The sequence below is a fragment of the Blennius ocellaris genome (genome assembly GCF_963422515.1).
Source record: "Blennius ocellaris genome assembly, chromosome: 13".
NCBI lineage: Eukaryota > Metazoa > Chordata > Actinopteri > Blenniiformes > Blenniidae > Blennius > Blennius ocellaris.
Genome location: NC_137662.1, coordinates 18,254,627 through 18,274,676, shown reverse-complemented (window position 1 = coordinate 18,274,676; position 20,050 = coordinate 18,254,627). Strand labels below are relative to the sequence as shown.

Below are 20,050 nucleotides of genomic sequence, written 5' to 3'. Positions count from 1 at the left end.
ATTGGGATTATGATCAAATCAATGATGTCATCCTCTCCCTTGCCCTCTGCTTTATTGGATCCTTTAGGTCTCTGAATGATTTTCAGTTAGTGAGCTCTAGCAAGTCTTTTTATGTCCTTAAAAACCTGCTTGAGAAAAAAAGTACTATAGGATGTAAATAAACAAATAAATAGAAACAGACTAAACTGAAGACAGCAGCGATGGTTAAATGTGAACTGTGCTTTTGGATAGTGCACAGCAGATGTTTACTGTGTAAGATGTAAAGTCGCTTTCATTGGTGGAAACATTGTAGGAATAGAAATGCTGCAAATGCCAACTGTGATGCAGAAGCTACTGAAGATGTTTGTGTCGTTTTGTATTTTAATTTGAGGCTTTTGACATCAGAAATTGTGAGTTGGGGCGCAGCGTTCCAAGTACTTTGCTTGGAAAATAAAAACATAGATCATTGGTCCTTTGGAAAGTTTGTCAGTGCTTTGCTTTCCAAGATCATAATACCAGGTTATATTAGTTTTTTTTTTTCAATGGCAACAGTCCTTTTTTCCCCATCTTATTGTTATGTCACCCCTCACCAATGGCTTTACCTTGCCCTTTATAAAACTGCCCTTGGAGCAAATGCATCTAGCTCAAGGTTATTTTCAACACAAGGCTTGAATGTGAGGGAAGAACATTATCTTCTTCTGCTGGATGTGTGTCAACCTTGTGTTGTACTAGCAGCCAGTCTAAACCACAGCCTATTCAGTCACTGCATGTCATGATGTGATCCACAACTCAAGCCTGAATAGGATTACTGGATATAGAAAATCGATTGATGGATGGACTTCCTATATTAGTGTTGCTCCTCGGCAGTGCACTGTGACATGCCTTCATATGTGACTGCAGCTTCATTAGTTCCTTCATTCACCCTTTCGTTTTCGTTTACCTGCGTTTTCATATTCAAGGTCGGAAGGGTGCAAATCACCTCACATGATTTGCCCGTTCTAACTAGAAAATTGTGATTTATCTCACTGCACCCAATTCAGTTCTACCTTCTCTGAGGAGTACTTCTTCTCTCTGGTGAGATTGTCTCACCTCAGATAAATGCAAGGAGACAAAACAATTATAATGAGCCCAACTCATGCATCTCCTCTCCTCTCCTCTCCTCTCCTCTCCTCTCCTCTCCTCTCCTCTCCTCTCCTCTCCTCTCCTCTCCTCTCCTCTCCTCTCCTCTCCTCTCCTCTCCTCTCCTCTCCTCTCCTCTCCCACAGACACATTATGAAGATGGAGAGTACATCATCAGACAAGGGGCAAGAGGCGACACCTTCTTCATCATCAGTAAAGGGAAGGTGAGTGAAGCGCCTGCAGCTTACTGCTGGAATAATCATCAGTGACATCTCAATGCACATCTCAATGTGCCATACAGCAGAAGATACGTATATCTTCAGAGCAAATGAGAGGTGTGTTTGGGTGGGACTCGGTTGTCATCCATCATCATGAAATAGTGGGAAAGAGTGACGGAAGTGGCACCTCTTTCATCATCTCATCCAACAATGATAGGAGCATCTAAAAAAAAGAGAGAGAGAGAGAGAATGGAGTCACTTTGATTTCACCTTGGTAATCAATGGTGGCTTTCACCCTGAGCCTGGTCCTGTCTCACTTTCATACTGTTGGGCTGCTTTTGCGTTCCTGATTTCAGCTTCTCTTCCCCCTCATTTTCTCTCGTCTGTATCTTCATCTTCGTCATCCTCCCACTGTCCTGTTTCCAAAGCGGTTCCTCCAGCCCATTTCACACCTTTTCTCTCACCTCTGCCTCTTCGTGTTTGGTTTTCACCTTCCACATCCTTTATTCTTCCTCTGTTACCAGAATGTGCCTTTATTTCCACCATAATTCTTATTTTAAAGACAAACCAAAAAAACAAAAACAAATCTCAAATCTATTTTGTATTCACTCAACACATTTTTAAAATATATCTAACCAAAAATTGAAAACAGAAATCATAGCTGTTCCGTTATTGATGCATATTATCCCATATATTTTTTTTTACGTTATCATAACAATACTGTCTGCGGTGCTGAATGCACGGATTTTGTTGTGGGGTTGGTATTTTTTAATACCACCTGAGAGCTCATGGTGGTTTCAAAAATGTATACAGACTTTAAAACAGGAAATTCCTTTGTCGCAGATACAGACACAAGCCGATCTGCTGCAACAGCAGCGCTTTTGACGGCTGTCACATCCTCTGTCTGGTTTATTTAGACATCTTTGGTCCGTGTGGCATTCATACTCCAGTAGGACCGCACCAGACCTGCAGCTCAAGGGATCTACAGAGCAATCACGTCAGATTTTGTTTCGATAGAATCGAAACACCCACATATCATGAAGGGTGGAAAGGTGCCAGCAGGAACATGTTGGTGACAAAGAGAAGTCTTCAAATCCAAGTGAATTGGACTTATTCACTGCCAACTCCTCAAATACAAGGTAGATTAATATTTTCTATGTACAAGAGGAGGATACACTGCTATTTTCTGTATTATTTTCTGTTGACTGAGAACAGACTGACTGAACTACTGAACAAGGTCAGATCAGCGACACTGCACTCTGGATATGTGAAGGCAGACTAGAACACATGCACAAACACACAAAGGCACAAACTCCTGACCTTATCTCAGCTCTCCACTTGGTTATTTCCACATCTCTCACTTTGTCTCTTTCATCACTTCAGACAACGCGCCCTGCCTGAAAGACTCATTTGGGCTTCACACAACTTGCCCAAATCCTTCTCTTTGGTCTTTTCCCTCTTCTATGCCTCTCCACTTTCTTTCCTGACTTCTTTGTCACATGGGATCACAAATAATTACACTGTCACTCAGGTGGAGCTGGACATGCTACCGCTCCTATTCCCATGCAGGGCTGACAAATGGATAAAGATAATACCCTTCATGAGGCGTAATGATCGCTTTCCTTCACCTCCGTCCAAAATCTACTCAAGTGCCATCGGTTCTATTTGTAAAGTCGTCAGTCAACGGCAGAGCTCTATCACTCACATGTCATGTCGCTAATGAAGTGTTCAGCAGAGCCTCCCACATCCAGCACACTGGTAACAGTTACCTGTTCCAAACATGCACATATTCATCCGTCAGGGCAATTCTTCTTTTTATTTGTAACAATCTGATTAAATTGTAGTTTCGAGAGATCACTGACGCCTCACATTTAAGGAATGAAGTGTAAATTAAATATTCCCACTCTTCATGCCACTCATCTCCGTGATTAATCACTTATTCCTCTTCAGTTTCTGTTCCATTTTCCTCATGTCACACTCTCTTCTTTTTCTCATTCTCCTACCTTTCTCTCTTTTTGCCAGGTCAACGTGACTAGAGAAGACTTGCCCAACGGAGAGCCTGTCTACCTCCGCGCCCTCGGCAAAGGAGACTGGTTTGGGGAGAAAGCACTTCAAGGGTAAGCTTGCTCCTAATAATGCTGTCTCTTTCAGTTTGTTTCTTCTGTCTTCCATTCTTTTCCTGCTTTCCCTCTCATTTTCATTCACATTTGTCTTTTATATCCCCTCTTATCGTGTTAACATGTGACTCTCTAACAGCCTCTGGCCCTTCTCATCCCTCACACTTCTTGACAGCTGTGATAACCTGCTAAATGTTTGGGTTTTACTCACATTATCTTGCTTGACTTACTGAGTATGTAACTGAAACGATTCCTCTATTTGACGGGACACTCTTTAAAGGAGAGCAATCCAAAAAGTTCAAAATCTCAGATATATACATCTTGGTGTTATTTTTAACTTGGTTTTGTTATAATGATGCAATCAGACTCTTATCTATGTAAACAAAGAAGATAGCTTTGTTTTTTACCTCCAGCTTTTTGTTTTTGCAAAGTCTACAAATAACCGTGCACACATTTACAGAGATCTATTCGTCTCTCTCCTCAAATTAAGAGTCCTTGGAATAAAACAAAAAAAAAACCGCATGTATGCCTACGTGACAGTGGAGATCCCTCACCACTCCACTAAGCGACAGCTCGTCTGGGCTGTTTTTTTTACACGTTCGTGTCACACTGACTCCAGGGGAGAAGGCACTTATTGTGCCTGGAATTTGGTGTTTGGGAGTCGAGTGCCCAGAGCTGAAAACACGTCTCATTTAGACAATACTATCTATGCACTCCTTAGATTCTTTTGTCTTTCACTCATTGCACATGTTCTGTTTACCACAGGCATCTTCATGTTGCCCTTGATTCTATTCATGAATGTTCACATCCTCTCCATCTCTTCCCATTTAATGCAATGATTGCTGTCACTAACAACTGAGTGCAAATATACATGAATTGAGCCAACATAAACCAAAACTATCCAGTGGTCTGCATGACACAATTGTGTTCTGTGTAAGTCTGTGCCAGCAGGCTGTTGTAAGCTGTGAAACTGAGGCTGGTTTTAAATAAGTGTGTTGTATATATTACAGCGACCAGATGATTCACTTCTGCTGCTAACATCCAGTAACATCTAAGCACTGAAATACTTTGACTCTAAGAACTTTTGAGTGTTGTTAAACTATTTTATATAGCTCGTGGCATCAAAGACTAAGAACCCCGAAGTGATATTTTTATCCCGCTGTTTGTTCTGTCTTGTCATGACTGCGCGCCTCCCTGCCCGATGCATTATTGAAACAGAGAGACTGTGGAGGTCAAAAATAGTCTTAAGTACGTTGTATCTGTCAGGGGTCACTCACAAACTGAGAAAATGTGCGCGTGTGCACGCACATCAGAATGCACACAGCAGACAAGTGAGAGCATTTAAAAAATGGAGATGTCGCCACCTTGTGGTTGCAAAGTGAGACAGCCAACCCAAATCGATTCAGTACCCTGAGATCTTTAAAATGCATGCACAATTAGTCTGAGTCAGGAAAGAAACCTGTAGACTTTAATAAATCCCATGCACTGCGCTGTCAAACCAGTAAACTATCGTTTATTTTTTTTTATTTTCAAAAGAAACAGGATCCATTTGTCATGTGATGTCAAATGCAACAGATTGCACAGATGGGCAGGTTTTCACCATATATCAGTGCTGATGACTATGATACACAGACAATGAGAGAGCATTAAAATGCATTGGGGACGTGTAAGGTAAGGGAGGCTGTGTGGCTCTTGAAATGAGGTGTAACTTTGAGCTGTTTGAGGAATGAGAGTATGACTAAGATAACAAAATAATACAAATCTATAACGGTGAAGAAACTCAGCTCAGCTTTTTGAAAAACAACATTAATGCAGTTATTTCCTGGGAGCGTTGTAGAACGTACTACAAGTCCCAACATATGCCGCTGACTCTCCACAAAAGAGCTTCAGAGCTAGAACCCACATGATATATTAGCATTTAGATGAAAATATGAATTTATTTGTAGTGTTTCCCAGAATAACTTCTGAATTTGTGGCTGGTTTCCGGGCTTCTTCCAAACCTTTGCATACGTTGTTTAATCAAGCAAACCTTTTCTTTTGCGATACAAGGTGCTCTTCCCACCTCGGTGTCTACATGCTATTGTCTTGTAGTGTCATAATAAACACCTTTTGTCTTGAGTGAGTGAGGCTTTTTTAAAATACACCTTTGATGGTCAAGCATGTCTTGCAAATTCAAATGACTGCGATGCAGAATATCTTCGAAAGCAGGCTTTTGATCATAGGGCTCTTCTGCAGGGCCCTTTTGTGATTAGGAGTTAACCGTGTATGTTCTTCCTCATGAAACTCAATAGCCCCCCGACACAAAGGCTACTCTGTCTATCTGAAGACCTCGCCTTTGATCAGTGAGAACAACATATTTACAAATCAAAGTCTCTCCTTCAGACAGCTTTAATGGTTTGTAACAGCTTGTGTGAGTGTTGCTGCCTGTTGTGAGACCATTAAGATATCAGGTTACATGTTTTCTCCGAAGGGTTGGTGCATGCAAAGGCCTGAATGAATACGCCACTATATATATGTACACGGACCTCGTCTCAGTGGACTGATGCTCCAGGAAAAGAGGTTCTTCCCAGCATCGAGTGTGTTGTTTGGAAATAACCAATGTCAAATTCTTCCTGTCTGTGGATGTGAAGTGTGAACCTTCTGGTCTCGTCAAGACCTCAGACACTGTGTGATCTGACCTGCCTTTCTTCCTGGGTGCACTGTGTGTGTGTGTGTGTGTGTGTGTGTGTGTGTGCGTGCGTGCGTGCGTGCGTGCGTGCGTGCGTGCGTGCGTGCGTGCGTGCGTGTGTGTTTGTGGGGGCTTCAGTTCAGAGATCTGAGGTAGTGTTTGCTTTCTATTTTCTCCAAAAACTCGAATGTCATTGGGAGAAATGTGACATGTCATATCCATCCATCCATCCATCCATCCATCCATCCATCCATAAATCCATCCGTCCATGTTAATACAATTCATTGTGCTATGGTCATAATTGGCATGGTGATAATAGCACAAATAATTTTGAAACAAGAAAACAATACATTTTATGATCAAAACAAAACATGCACTGATTGTAATTATCACTGAGAAATGATTGAAAACCAAGGTAGTTAATGAAATTAATCAAAATACAATAGTAAATAAATGACAATGAAAATCGAATATAATGGCAGCAAAATGCTGAAACTGAAATTTAAGTAAGATTTCTGGAAAAAAAATACAATAATGTTGAAGTTCATTCATTCATTCATTCATGTATGCCCTGCTGTTCAATACAGAGAATATAGTCTTGAGTAACCATCAGCGCCGTTCATAAATGACAGAAGAAGGACAAAAAAGACATAAAGGACGTGTCCAGATTTAACAGATGAGATTTTGACTTGACTGCAGAGAAAAAGCACCTATTGAATGTGATGTCTGGGACTGGGACACATTTTATTTTAAAAGCAGGTGCACATGAAGCTGGTCACCCTGGCCGTAAAGCCACACACCCACACCCACCACCTATGTCCACGTTGAAGAGAAATGATTGAAGTTCTGGGCTCAAAGGACTAAAGAGCCCCCTGGAACTGTCCTTCAAAGGGATATATTTCACTTTTGTTCTTTGGCTGGAACATTTACTTTTAACTTGAGCTTTAGTGAAATGAACCAGTGTTTTTCGATTTTTGGCCTCTTTTCTTTTCTTTCTTTCTTTTTTTTTTTTTTTCTTCCAAATGTCTGCACTTATACTTAAGTGAAGAATGCATAGCCTTTTGCCACCTCCACTCCCAGGATGACTCTTGTTACCCGTCTCTGCTCTAACCATTTGCACATACTGTCTTTTATTTGCCAGTGCAGCCCACTGCCGGATGACATTATGCTGAGCTGCTGAGCCAGAATCAACACCTTTTTGAATGGCTCTACATCATTTCTTTGCAAATTTTGCCTCCAGCACCAGACTAACAAAGCAGAATTGGGCTGAACACAGCTGTATTCAGTCAATGATTTCTAAAGCAATACCTATAAAACTAGAGAAATGTTTGCTATTATGGGAGAGTGCTAACTACTGCACTACTGTGTGGCAGCTATTTCTATTTAATTCAATATATGACTGATGCTCTGTATATATGCAATTCTTTTAAAGTTGTGGTTCACAACCCGGGGACAGAGAGCGCCTTACCTGCTCTGATGTTGTGAAAAACAACCTGTCACTTTATTTTAAAGGCTTTTGCTGTATCTTGGTGAGAGACGGTGCATCAACCTGTCAACCTTTGCCTTCACTACATTGTTTTGGTCAATCAAAGATCATCGTCGGGGGATTTCAGCCTTTAGAGTGACTCCATGGAAAAATCTTGATAGCCACTCTTTTAAAGCACATCATCGACATTTGAAGACATTACTGCTCTCGGTACTTGCCCCAACAGCATAGGAAACAAGAGACAAATGAGCTCTTCTGAGGCCATTTGAGAAGTTCTTTCTCGAACAAAATCCCATGATGCACATTTTATTTTGGAAACATCCACAACTGTTGTATGGCAATAAAGTTATGAATAGAGACGGCAGAGTTTCCCACAGGTCCAAAACCTTATTTTGGGTGTCGGAAACTAAGAATCTCAGAAATCAGGGGTAAGCAGTGAGAGTTGGCAACAGTTACAGAGCTTTTAATAAAAAAAGAAAAGAAAAAGAAAGAATAAAAACAATGTCATCAGTCTGAACCCAGTTGGCAGACTGATCTCCTGTGTGATCCAAGAAGAGGTTTGATACAGTGATGTAAAAAACACAAACACTGTTTTTCAAAATACCTATTTAAGGCAAGGAACAAAATAACAATTCTGTACGTGGGAAGCCGAGAGGTGCCCAGTTAAAAGGGTGAAACGTTTGAAAATTGCTGTCATCTTTAATCTTAACTTTGAATAGCCAAACTTGGACATAGTTTGTTATTCGATTTTCCATGACATATAACACATCATTGTATAGATAATTTGATTGAAATTATTAAATTTTATTTTCCATAAACTAAAAGTGACTGCCTCAAAAAATTTGAAAAATTTGAAAAAAACAACAACAATGTTTGATATGATTTGGAAGGTGAGTTTACCATCTGTGAAAAAGCAGCCTTCCCGCTTAACAGAAAAAAGCTGCACAAACGCTCATGAAGCTGTTCACTGAAGCATTTGAGCAGCAGCCTGTGAAAGCTTTTACTCAACTGTCAGGGACCTGTCTCAAGAAATCTGCAATATGAAAGTGGTGATTCTCAACATTTTTTTTGCGTCTGACAATTTTTGACACTTTAGGCTGATTGGAAGGAACATTGCAATCTTTCCTTCATGATGTGAAAAGACTTCACAGCTTTTGTGAACTGCTTGCTGGCACCATTCACAATCTCACATTGGTAAAGAAGTACAGATGAAGAATACTTAAAACATCTCAGCTCAAGTAAAAGCTTTACGATATACAATGCTGGGGGAGACATTTTTTCAAAGTAAAGCTATTCAGGTTAATTGTGTTGATGTCTTCATGGACATCACATTAAATCTACTTACACTCATCAAAGCCTTTCTTTGTATCTTTATTACTTTCTAGCATGAAATGAAAGTCTCATCCACAAAAGAATAATCTTTTCTATGTTTTATTAAATTGTCTATTTGGGGTCATTTCAGCCACTACGATGCAGTTTACATTCAAAACAGAGGGAGTCTGAAATGCAAACTGAAATTTAACCCGAAATCACAAAATTATTAGGAGTAAACTGCTGATAACTCCGGTTTCACACAGGAAGCTGTTTTATTGGCAAGACCAAACAGGTAAGGTTTAGTACAAGATAATGTTAAGTTAGAATGAGGCGGAAAAGGTAAGTAAACGGAAGTGCATGAAATGAAAGACTTAACAGGAACCTGAACGAAGGAAAGAAATGAAATGAAACACTAAACATTAACACACTTGACAAGACATAACATATACATTTGTTTTCCAAATCAAAAAACGTATTCTAAATCTTGGCAAGCGTAAAAGACTACAACAGACATTCCATTGTTAAAAAAAACAGTGACGAACACAAATCATTGAATGAGAGAAGACCAGACAAAGTGGCTATGATAGAAAAACAAATATTCAGTACATAAAATGTAACTGCAGTGCACAAATCCAAAACACAAAGGAATGCGAAAAGGTTCAGAAACAATGTGGGAGAGGAATGAAAGTGAATGAAAATAACTTAATGAAACAAGGCTTAGTCTTTTTTACTGTAGAAAAGAAAGAACAACAGGAAAACCTTGAATCAACCAATCTGAAAAAAAAGGGAAACTTGAAATACAAATGGGACACCGGCCAATAAACTAGTATAACATATAACACCCCACAAAAGGTACAACAAAGTTACTGTATCCACAGTCTCTCCACACAAACATTGCATTTTTAAAATGAGTAATGAATAGCATGAAGAAGCCAGGACATAAAGAGCAGCCTTGTGGACTCCTGATGAGCTGAAACCTGATTGGCTGGCTCAAGTCTGCGATACCAGTCATGATGGCGTCCTTGAACCCCACAGGTGGACAGTGATCGACCATTACTGGCACAAGGGAGCGAGGGAGAGAGAGACAGAGCAATAAAAAGACAACGTGCCCATGCCTGGTGCGTATCAATAAGGCTGGGACAAAAGGAACAGCATAAGTACATGATATACATGCAACAAATTGGCAAGTGGCAAGTCTGAAAACTTCAAATACTGTATAAAGACAGCAAGTAACATGGAGATAAAGAGATTAAGAGAAGTTTGGGAATTTGCACAAAAAGACACCCGCCAAAACAGAGAACAAGACAACCAACTTTTATGCCTCGGAGGCCGACCAGATTATCTCAAAGAAAGGCTCTAAATCTCTGATTTTCCCCCAAAGTAACAGTAAAACCACTGTTGTGAATACAAAGTATCTGATGACTTTATTTGGTTTGTGAAAATCTAATTTGGTAAACCTCAGAGCAGGCAAAGACATGATCTCTGGCTCCCACACAAGGGAATTCCAGACTGAAGATATGCACCTGTTAAAAAAAACCTGAAAACATGGCTTTAGCCCCCTCCCCACAAGAATAATGATTAAAAAAAAAAGATTTAATGTTTTCAGAAAATCAATCCCAGAGATTGTAAATAATCACAGAAGTGTTTATTTGTTGCAGCTGTCTGTAGAGCCTACAAATTACCTCTGTAAATGCCCTTGACCCATCTGAATACACTTTTGAAACAGAACTGAAGCTCAGTTCACTTGTTGTGTCCCAGAGCCGCCTCTTGTTCCTGCCCCTGTCCTGACCTCATCTTTACTCTTATTCCTTGCCTCCCCCGGATCCAGCCAAACTCTCTGCTTCCAAGCATACGTTATTTTCATAACCTCCTTCCAGGGACACTCGATCACTGTCTAATTACTGAGTTCACTGCAACCATCTACAGGAAATCAACACCACAGTCTCCCGTGTAAGTCCAAGGGGCATACCAGACACTGCATGCAGCTACTTTGAGTGCATCTATGCATGCATTTCTTTCTACTGAGCGAGTGCAGAGACACTTTATAGCCGAGCAAACGACTCGGACTCAGCAAGTGTGCAAATGAATCATGCTGACAGACATTGTTTAAAGATTTTGTTTCACGTTAGCCACCGTGAGCGATGGTGATGATGATGATGATGATGATGCCGTGGCATCCCCGAGTTGTTTTCCTCAACTACGGTCTCACAGGGAGAAACAGGTGTAGCAGCATCACTCTTTCGAAGACGACAACCTCGAGGGTCCCTCCAGGGTGATTCATGCTGACATAACTACTATTTCAGGGCATCCCAGAGTGTTACGTCGATTTGTTGTATCGCCATGGTTGGTGGATGACACAAACACGCCCTTATCAGAGACGAATCATGTAACAGTTTTGGGGTGTTGCTGTAGTCATTATCGCTGCAGTGTGAAAGATGTGTGTGTGTGCCTGTGTCTGTGCTGGATGAGTGAGTATCTGCTACTTACAAATAGGGTGTATAATCTGTTAGAGCATTTGTAATAGTTTTTATAACCTTTGGCTACGTTTTTTTTTTTATTTAATTTTCTTAAAGCTCAATGTGTTTGGAAATATTTAATAATAGTTTTCACTCACTAGATTTTAATGCTGTCAGTTTGCCCGTGTAAATGGAATTTAATATTGTTGTGGGGAAACAGAGGAACAGGTGCCGCAGTGTTTGCCAGAGTATTGTGTTCAGAACATTGATGCAGTTCATAGCGGCTTATCAGTAGTGAGGTGAGTGAAATACAGTACGTGCATCGCTACCAGGAGGGCCTCGGTAGTCATCTGCTAATGTTTCATTTGTTTCTGAAAAATGCAGCCCTCTCTCTCACCTGTGTGTGTGTGTGTGTGTGCGTGCGTGTGTGTGTGTGTGTTTGTGCATGCGTGAGTACATCCCTGCCTGTCTGCATAATACTGTGCATGCACAAATGTATTAGTGGAGACTGAAATCCTTATAGGAACCTATTGTACTCATGAGGACAAAATCAAATCCCCATTTGTAAAAATCATTATATTTGATTGGTTTTCTAATATTATGGTAATTTAGGTTATAGTCTACAAGAAATGTGTGTAAGTCACTGCCATGTCTCCAGCAAAGCATTAAAACAACATTCTAAGTGTATTAGTCTGTGCTCATCTATCCTGAATTGATTGCACATTCATCCATGGAAATAAATATTTATATTGTGATTGGAAAAATCATAAAACCTTGTTTTAGTTGTAAGATTAGGTTTTTGGCAAGATTAAAGTGTAGTGGTTCGAGTTAGTATATGTGTGTGTGTGTGTGTGTGTGTGTGTGTGTGTGTGTGTGTGTGTGTGTGTGTGTGTGTGTGTGTGTGTGTGTGTGTGTGTGTGTGTGTGTGTGTGTGTGTGTGTGTGTGTGTGTGTGTGTGTGTGTGTGTGTGTGTGTGTGTTGTGTGTGTGTTTGGGGGGTGTGCCCATGAGGGATTTTGGACAAGTGAGGACAGAGGGAGTTGACACAGCGTGAGTCGGAATTGTCGCCTCAGCTCATTGAAATAGGTTTCCACAAGTCTTAGAGTTCAGAACAGATGCAGACCGTGATTCTCAGTCACGATTAGCACTTCAGTTAAAGTGAGTCAACTCTCTCTGAATATCAATTGAACTATATTTTTGCTTTTGATCTTCTTTCCGTCAGGATTTCAATTTCATCATCAAGCCTTATTCCCCCAAATAATCTGCTTATGGGACGTCCCCCGAGGAATTCCTTGTTTTTCAGTTGTATTTTATTTCGTGTTAAGGTGGATAACACTTTGCCTGGATTGCTATACCAGTACTACAGAAGTATCTTTTGTTGAAGGGCTGCCCTGGGCAGTGTGCTGATTCAGTGATACTCAGACTTTATCCCCGTGAGACTGAGAATCTTTCACGGTGAAGGATGGATTCCTGGGAAACGGACTCAGAAGATTCATGCGACTGGGGCGACTCCTCAGAAGAAGATGAACTTGACGTCAAATACAATAAAGAGTAATGACAATCCCGCAGTGATGTGTGCTGCCTGTTGATAATGATGTCCTCATTGTCTGTCAGCTCCGCGTACGGAGAGAAATGAGTTGAATAAGACATGACTTGGTGTTAACTTTTAACTGTGCCCCTCAACACGGCTCTTACGAGGCATTTAAAATGGTTAATTTGATTTATTAATGGTTCCGCAGTGTGTGATCACCACATCCAATGTTCTAATTTTGCTGTTGTGCCTGATTATGCTGTGTATTCATTTTCTCCAGGGAAGACGTCAGGACAGCCAGCGTCATCGCAGCGGAGGCGGTCACCTGTCTGGTCATCGATCGAGAGTGAGTATGAAAACAGTTAATCCCCACTGAACCTTGTACTTGTTGTTGGTCACCGGCAGCCTATGGGGTGCTTGAAGGCATGTGGTAGCCCACAGGGATCTTTTGAACACTTGACATAGCATGCAAAGAAAAAAGTGTTGGTTATTACAACATGACATTAACATGTGAATTGTTGAATTAAAAACAAATCTGTTTGTATAAAATTGTAACTAATGTGTAACTACAAATGTTGTTATTCGTTCACTACCCTTGAAGTCGATTTAAGTTTTGGGAAGGTTGGTGAACTCAATAAAGTCAGTCCCTTTTCTTTATTTAACGGGAAAAATCTAATTCGTAGCAAAAAAAAGAGTTCACGAAATGAACAATTGTCTCTTTGGAACTGCTTCAAAAAGCCACTCTTCTTTGAGATAAGGAGAGTCTCAGAACCGAACAATAGCCATTCGTTGAACTTGAACTATAGAGATGTTAACATGGACTCAGCAATTTTATTTTTGTGGATCGCTGCACTTTTTCAATTTCCAATGTCCAACGTCATCCTCTTCAATCGTCAAATCTTTTGATTAAAGGGTTGGGGTTAACCCTCTATTAAAAGTGTGTGAGTTCAACAATATCTTCATGAAAAAAGAAAAGTGCATTCAACATTGAATGACTCTATGTTACTCAATCCACTATTACTGAAGTACAGCAGGTGATGAAAACTGAAATATTTATTGGGTACCTTTTGACATATTTGAAAAACATAAAAGTTGAACTCTCAGCTCTTATTATAAAATATTTCAAGAGACACTTTTTTTTAAACATTTGTGACTTTTTATAGTTCATCTCAGAATAAATACCAAAGCATATTCATATGTAATCGCAAAGCACAAAACTGACATTGTAGTTCACAATTTATAGTTAATTAATTTTCTAATGAGGCTGAAATTTTTTCATAATGTCTTTTTAAAAAAACTTTTATAATCCTGCAGCCTCATCCAAATCACACAAAATGTTGTTTGACAATCAGACATTGGTGTGTTTTGTAATTTCAAAGTTTATAACGGTTAGTTTTACACAAACAAAAACAAATTGAAAGTATCTATATATAGTTACTTGCCCCATGAAGGGTTCAACCGAGTCTGTTTCTGTCGTGGTTTTATGGGCCACACAACTCATTTCAGAGTTGTCTTAATTTTAGCTTTGTCAGCAGTTGTTGACAGTATACGAGACAATGCGAGTAGCAATCAACAGCTCTTAGTTGACCCTCCCGTCACTGACTTTGGAAGACATTAGGCTGTCGTCAGGTTCCAGCACCGTTAAATCAGAGTGACACGTTCATCCCTTGAAATGTGGAGCCCCCTATTCTGTATCTGAACAAAAGGAAAACAGAGGGGAAATACTATAGTACACACAAACCAAGCTCTGCATATGGTTGTACAAAATTTCACAAATTATGCAGCTCAATTGTTCTTATCTGAACCTGTGAGATTGAATTCACCAGCTAGTGGATATACACTATCGTCAAACCTTCATTGATGAAAGATGAAACGATAATTTACATTCAAGATGTTTTTATAGTGTTAACTGTAGATTTACTCGTGCAGTCCTTTTTATGATTTACCAACATTTTCAAATGTGAAACAGAAAGCAAACCCAAGATATACAATCCTAATAATCTGCGAATTTGTAATATTATCACTCCACTTTGCATTGTGCTATTGGTCATCCATGTGTAATTGTCTCTTTTAGTGTTTCATGTGACCAGTCGTCAGCCTCTGTTACATAGTCTTACTTTATATAGCAGCTTTGTGGATTTAGGAGTATAAAAGGTTATCACATCATCACCTAAACCCTCCTGTTTGATCCAGTACAGCGCTCATCTCATTGTTATGCAAATGTTTTCCAGCTGCAGATGCAATAAAAGGAACTCAAGAGATCGGGACTGGCTTTGTGAAATTAAGTCAGACAGTCAGGTGTAAAATGTGTTTTTTATTCCAACTTTAGAAAAGAAAGTATGCTTTATCGATGCAGGAATCCGTCACAATTGTTTCACAGTGTTCCTCCTGCTAATACCAGCTCAGACCAAAGCTCTGTTCTTTTTCATCACAGTAACATGGTTTGACACTTCGTGTGGGAACGATCTCCTTCATAAGATGCCTGGATATAACAACCTTTATAAGGAGGATGCAGACCCTGCGCAGCTCAGCAGTAGCGTTTCGTCAGGTGGTGAAAATAGTGAAACAGCAGGGGTTGAGCACCGTGAAAAAAAAAAAAGGATCACCTTACTTAGGGCCTCCCTTTGGCCTCAGGGAACACAGCAGGCGCAAAGTAGCCTTCTTCAGAGGCAGCAGAAGGGATAGTGAGTGAGTCATCCGGCGCAGGTGATTACCGCTGCCTGTCATGCAGCCAGCTAATGCAGTCACAGCCCACAAAGTTAGACCTTTATGTGTATTTGTGCACGCTTGCGTGTGTGTGTGTGTGTGTGTGTGTGTGTGTGTGTGTGTGTGTGTGTGTGTGTGTGTGTGTGTGTGTGTGTGTGTGTGTGTGTGCGTGCACATGGTATGTTCGTCACCAACCCCGATCGGTTCCGTCGCAGGGGGCTTTTGAAACATCTGTTATTTATCGTGCACATTTCTCCATTTTGTGCGTATCCATGCTCGTGTGTGCGTGTGATGCTTCAAAATGAAACTGTGTTGCTCAAGAGGTGAGATGAGGATAATTCCACGAGCCATAGGAAAGAGGGAGGGAATAAACGCAATCGTCAAGCAGTCGGTGCGAAAAGACTGTAAGCAAACATTTAAAGAGAAGCTCGACTCAGGAACAGTCCCAGCTATCAGGCTTTATAGTCTCAACAGGGGGAAAAATAAATCAGCTGCATTGCATCTCCTGGCTGATAGCTTGATGAGGCTTGTATGAAAACTGCCTCAGATAGTTGTTCTCGCAGGATGTTGGAAGTCTTTTTGCAGAGGCCTCCATACTTTAGAGAAATAAGCCGGGTGTTGTTTTTCATTTACCCGATCTCCCCATGAGGGCGAGCATGGAAGATTTGATTTCAGCGTGTTCGCTTGTTCTGTTGCCTATTATCCTGCAGCTACCATGTCATTATTACCATTCCTTAACTGCCACACTCTCTGTAGTCACTCTAATGAGAATTTGTGATTTCTGATGTTAATTCTGAATATTAGGGCACTAAAAAAGAGCCGGTTGCGGCATTTAAGCCGGTAAAACTACTTGGCTGACTTCACTAAAAGCACAAAACAGTCGCAGGGATTTTAAGCTTAATGATAACTCACATAATATCAAGCGTTTCCTTCATCACTTAGCACAGTGTGTTTTTCTTCTATAACTCATTCACTAAAACATTTATGCAGAGTCTCTACTTTTCTCTAAAAAATTACCACTCACCCACCATCTGCCATCACACTGTTTTACACCTCTGCGGGGTAGCTCTGTCTTTTCATCTGTGTTTTTTTTTATTTTATTTAATTTTTTTTTTGGAGTCTTGTCTCTAAAAGCAGACTGATAAATATTTAATCAGAGCTGGCAGCGTTTTTTTTTTTTTTTTTGACAGTCTGGTCATACATTGCACCAGCTTCTTCCACGAATCGCCCGCATTGTACAAACTGCTTCGTTCCCTCAAACCATAAGCTGTTTGTTCAATACATACGGCACAGAGATAGACATGCAAGTTTCGTTTTGTTTTCTTAAAGAAATAAAAGCATCCGCTGTTTTAACATTTCCTGTCCGTGTTTCAGTTCATTCAAGCACCTGATCGGGGGTTTGGAAGACGTGTCCAATAAAGGCCATGAGGATGCTGATGCCAAAGCCAAGTAAGTCCACTATTTATTGAGCATGGATTAATTTTAATCAGTAATGTGCAAATGTATCTTACCTTTTTATCATTGGTGCAGATTTATTTTGTTGGCCCCCTTTTTTTATGTACTTTATTAATCTTTGCTCTCAATTAGCTCAAACCATATTATTATTATGCACGTCAGTACTTTATGAATCTGTATGCTTCAAGCCAGCTGTGCCTTTAGGTCTGTTACATAACAAACAATACCCGGGTGACAAAGTCGAAAGCAGAGGATATGACCCTCGCCTCTATTTCTGGAGGAATTAATATGTACTCTATTCATCGTGTCTATGGAAACAAGAGAGTAGCACCACAGAAGGCGCAGGGAACCTTGGCAGCGAGGTGTCCATCTTTGGGTTCATTCACTTATCTTATGCCACAATCTGATACCTCGGTGCTATGTCGTGAGTCAAGGTGAGGAGAAACAAGAGCCCAGTAATGACATATTACAGCGAGAGGGTGAGGGTGCAGATTGTGTGATATGTAGAGATACAGAGAGAGATGGGGAGTGGAGACAGGCCACAAGGCAGACTCGACTTCTGACAATGTTTTGGGTTCGTGGCTGATTGCTGAGAGTGCCAGTCCTCTTTTGAAAGTCTGTGGTATTTAGTTACCAAAGAAAGGAACACAATACCAGTTACTGAGATATATATGTAAGCAGAGGGAATGGCCCCTGGCATAAGCTTTCACTGCTGGACAAAGATCACATCAGAGTTCAGAGGAGTGTAGCCGGATGTGACCAAAAGCCTAAAGTGACTCAGATATTGATCTTGTTGTATTGGAATTATGGATTTATTTAACATTACATAAATGAAAAATAAATACATTTGTTTATGGTAAATTGTGTAAGTCACAGGTTTATTTGTGGTTTCTTATTGTACACCGAGTTAAATCAAGCCTGCTCACTTCATTTTTGAGCAGTTATTTTTGTCGTCTTCTTAAGTGGGCTCTGTTTCATTCCTCCTATTTTTACATACATGGCAACATGGAGAGAGTTATTGTTGCAAATAACGATGAGATGAGACAGCTCCTTAAAACTTTCAAGATAGAGAAGTCCAAGTCACCTTTTTAAGGGCTGGTGTTCCCATCTGTTATACAATCGTATCTGTTAATGTATGTCCAGGATGTTTCTGAAAACAGAATTTCTCAAGCTGTAGCCCACCTTCAATTCAGCTCTGTCAGGTTAACCATTCTGCTTGTATACAGATGAAATGCGTTGATTTTTTTTCATATTCCATGGGCTTTTTCAGTTGTCTTGGTCAAATTCTGTTATGTTTTATTCATATAGTGACAGCTTAGTCGTCTCATACCTCAACATTTAATTACTGTATTGAGGAAAAAAAACACCAGTTCCACAAGAGCAAGCAAAGCCTAGAGTACTAGAGCAAAAATGTACTTACAAAAAGAGAGAAAGCGAATCCACGTCAGATTTAACTGACTGATGATTGACTGACTAAAAGCTGTGCACCAAACAAACTTCACCCAAGATTGGGTAACAGAATTAGCAGGCCTCTACTAGCTCATGCCTATCGTGTGTGATGATAATGCCCATTCAACAGGACTGATGACAGACAAATGAGGTGTGAAGATACACCCCCCACCATCCCCCCATTCTTCCCATCACTCAGATTTTAGGGAAGCAAGTTGTATTTCATGCAAATGGGTCCAAATTATACATTAGCAGGACTATCATTTGTAACCTTATTATCAGCCTTGTTCTTAACAGAACTTCACCTCCAAATAGAGACACTCATTCCCCCCACTCCTTCAAATCTGCCTCATCAAAGCCTTTTTTCACCCTGATAAAGGAAGCTTCCCATGCTGTGTGCCATGTCGTCTCTTGCCGCCTCTCCCCGCCCAGCAGAGCACATTTGTTTCATGGTGAGGAAAGCCTGAGTCAGGATCCCACAGCGATGGAAACTATCTCTAATTGGTCACAGCAGATAAGCACATTTCGGCAGTACTGTAACCATACAGCAAACTCCAGCTGCTCTCTGTGAGGATGACAGGTCTTTTCTTCAAAGACTACCTCCCTGTTATGTGTTGTAGGCGCGTGTTGTTTTTCATTAAGCAGGAACCACTCTGTGGAATGAGCTTCATGCTTCATGCAGTAAAGCAAATATATATATTTCACTATTCCCTCATGCACAAAAACTAGTATCTTGTGTATTTGAAGGTGAGGTAAATGTCGGTAGGTGATATAAATATAGATCTTTCTCAGCAAAGTAGAGTCCCGATATGCAAAAGTTTCTATTTTTAGACAAACATTGTGAGATGTGATTTCCTGGAGCTCAGTTTGCTTATCACAAAAAATAATGAAAAACTTCCCAATATATGTGCTCAAATTAAATAAGTAATTGTTCCGTCCACCAAGCTGCTTTGATTGTCTTCTCTTTGTGTTGAAATCATTCTAACTGCCCTTCCAGTCTGCCATTTTCATATTACTATTGCACTCATGTTAATCACTAATTCAGTGAAAGAAAAAAAACCAACAACATCAACCTTTTATGACTAAAGAATGATGAGAAATTATGGCCCAGTGTGACTCGGTGAGTTCCCCCTTCTCTTTTGAGCAAATGTAGAAATTCAATAAGTGGGTATTACTCATAAATAAAAGTGGCATTTAAGGAGAGTCAGCTTTAAGGTCAGAAGTGCTTTCTTCTCATCTCTCAGCTCCCTTGAGGCAGCCCAGACTGAGGAGAACTGGATCAAAGTACACACACACATACACACGCACACACACGTAATCACCTATGTGCTCACACACACTTAGATGCAAGAGGACTGCGTCATCCCCATGACCTCATCTGTTCATTGATACAGATATTCAGCCACCGGGGACTATTTGCCCTGCACGGGAACAGTGTGCATCGCAGCGCTTGTCGTGCATTCATCAGATCACACTATAAAGTAATGTTAGTGCAATGTCATCTACGAGACCTTCAAACACGTGGGTTTATGTTACTGACTAGGATTACGATA

At 40.3% G+C, this 20,050-nt stretch overlaps 1 protein-coding gene across 2 annotated transcripts in view; it reads left to right on the top strand.

Moving 5' to 3' along the window:
* Window positions 1-20,050, top strand: part of LOC308138499 (cGMP-dependent protein kinase 1) — a gene marked incomplete at its 5' end in the record, with an annotated part of 95,273 nt that overhangs the window by 68,442 nt on the left and 6,781 nt on the right. For both annotated transcript variants that reach the window (XM_080507630.1, XM_080507629.1), the window contains 4 exons: window positions 1,245-1,322; window positions 3,339-3,433; window positions 13,168-13,233; window positions 16,968-17,042. In XM_080507630.1, the coding sequence (XP_080363756.1) occupies window positions 1,245-1,322; window positions 3,339-3,433; window positions 13,168-13,233; window positions 16,968-17,042 (314 nt within the window). The remainder of the gene's footprint in view (window positions 1-1,244; window positions 1,323-3,338; window positions 3,434-13,167; window positions 13,234-16,967; window positions 17,043-20,050) is intronic.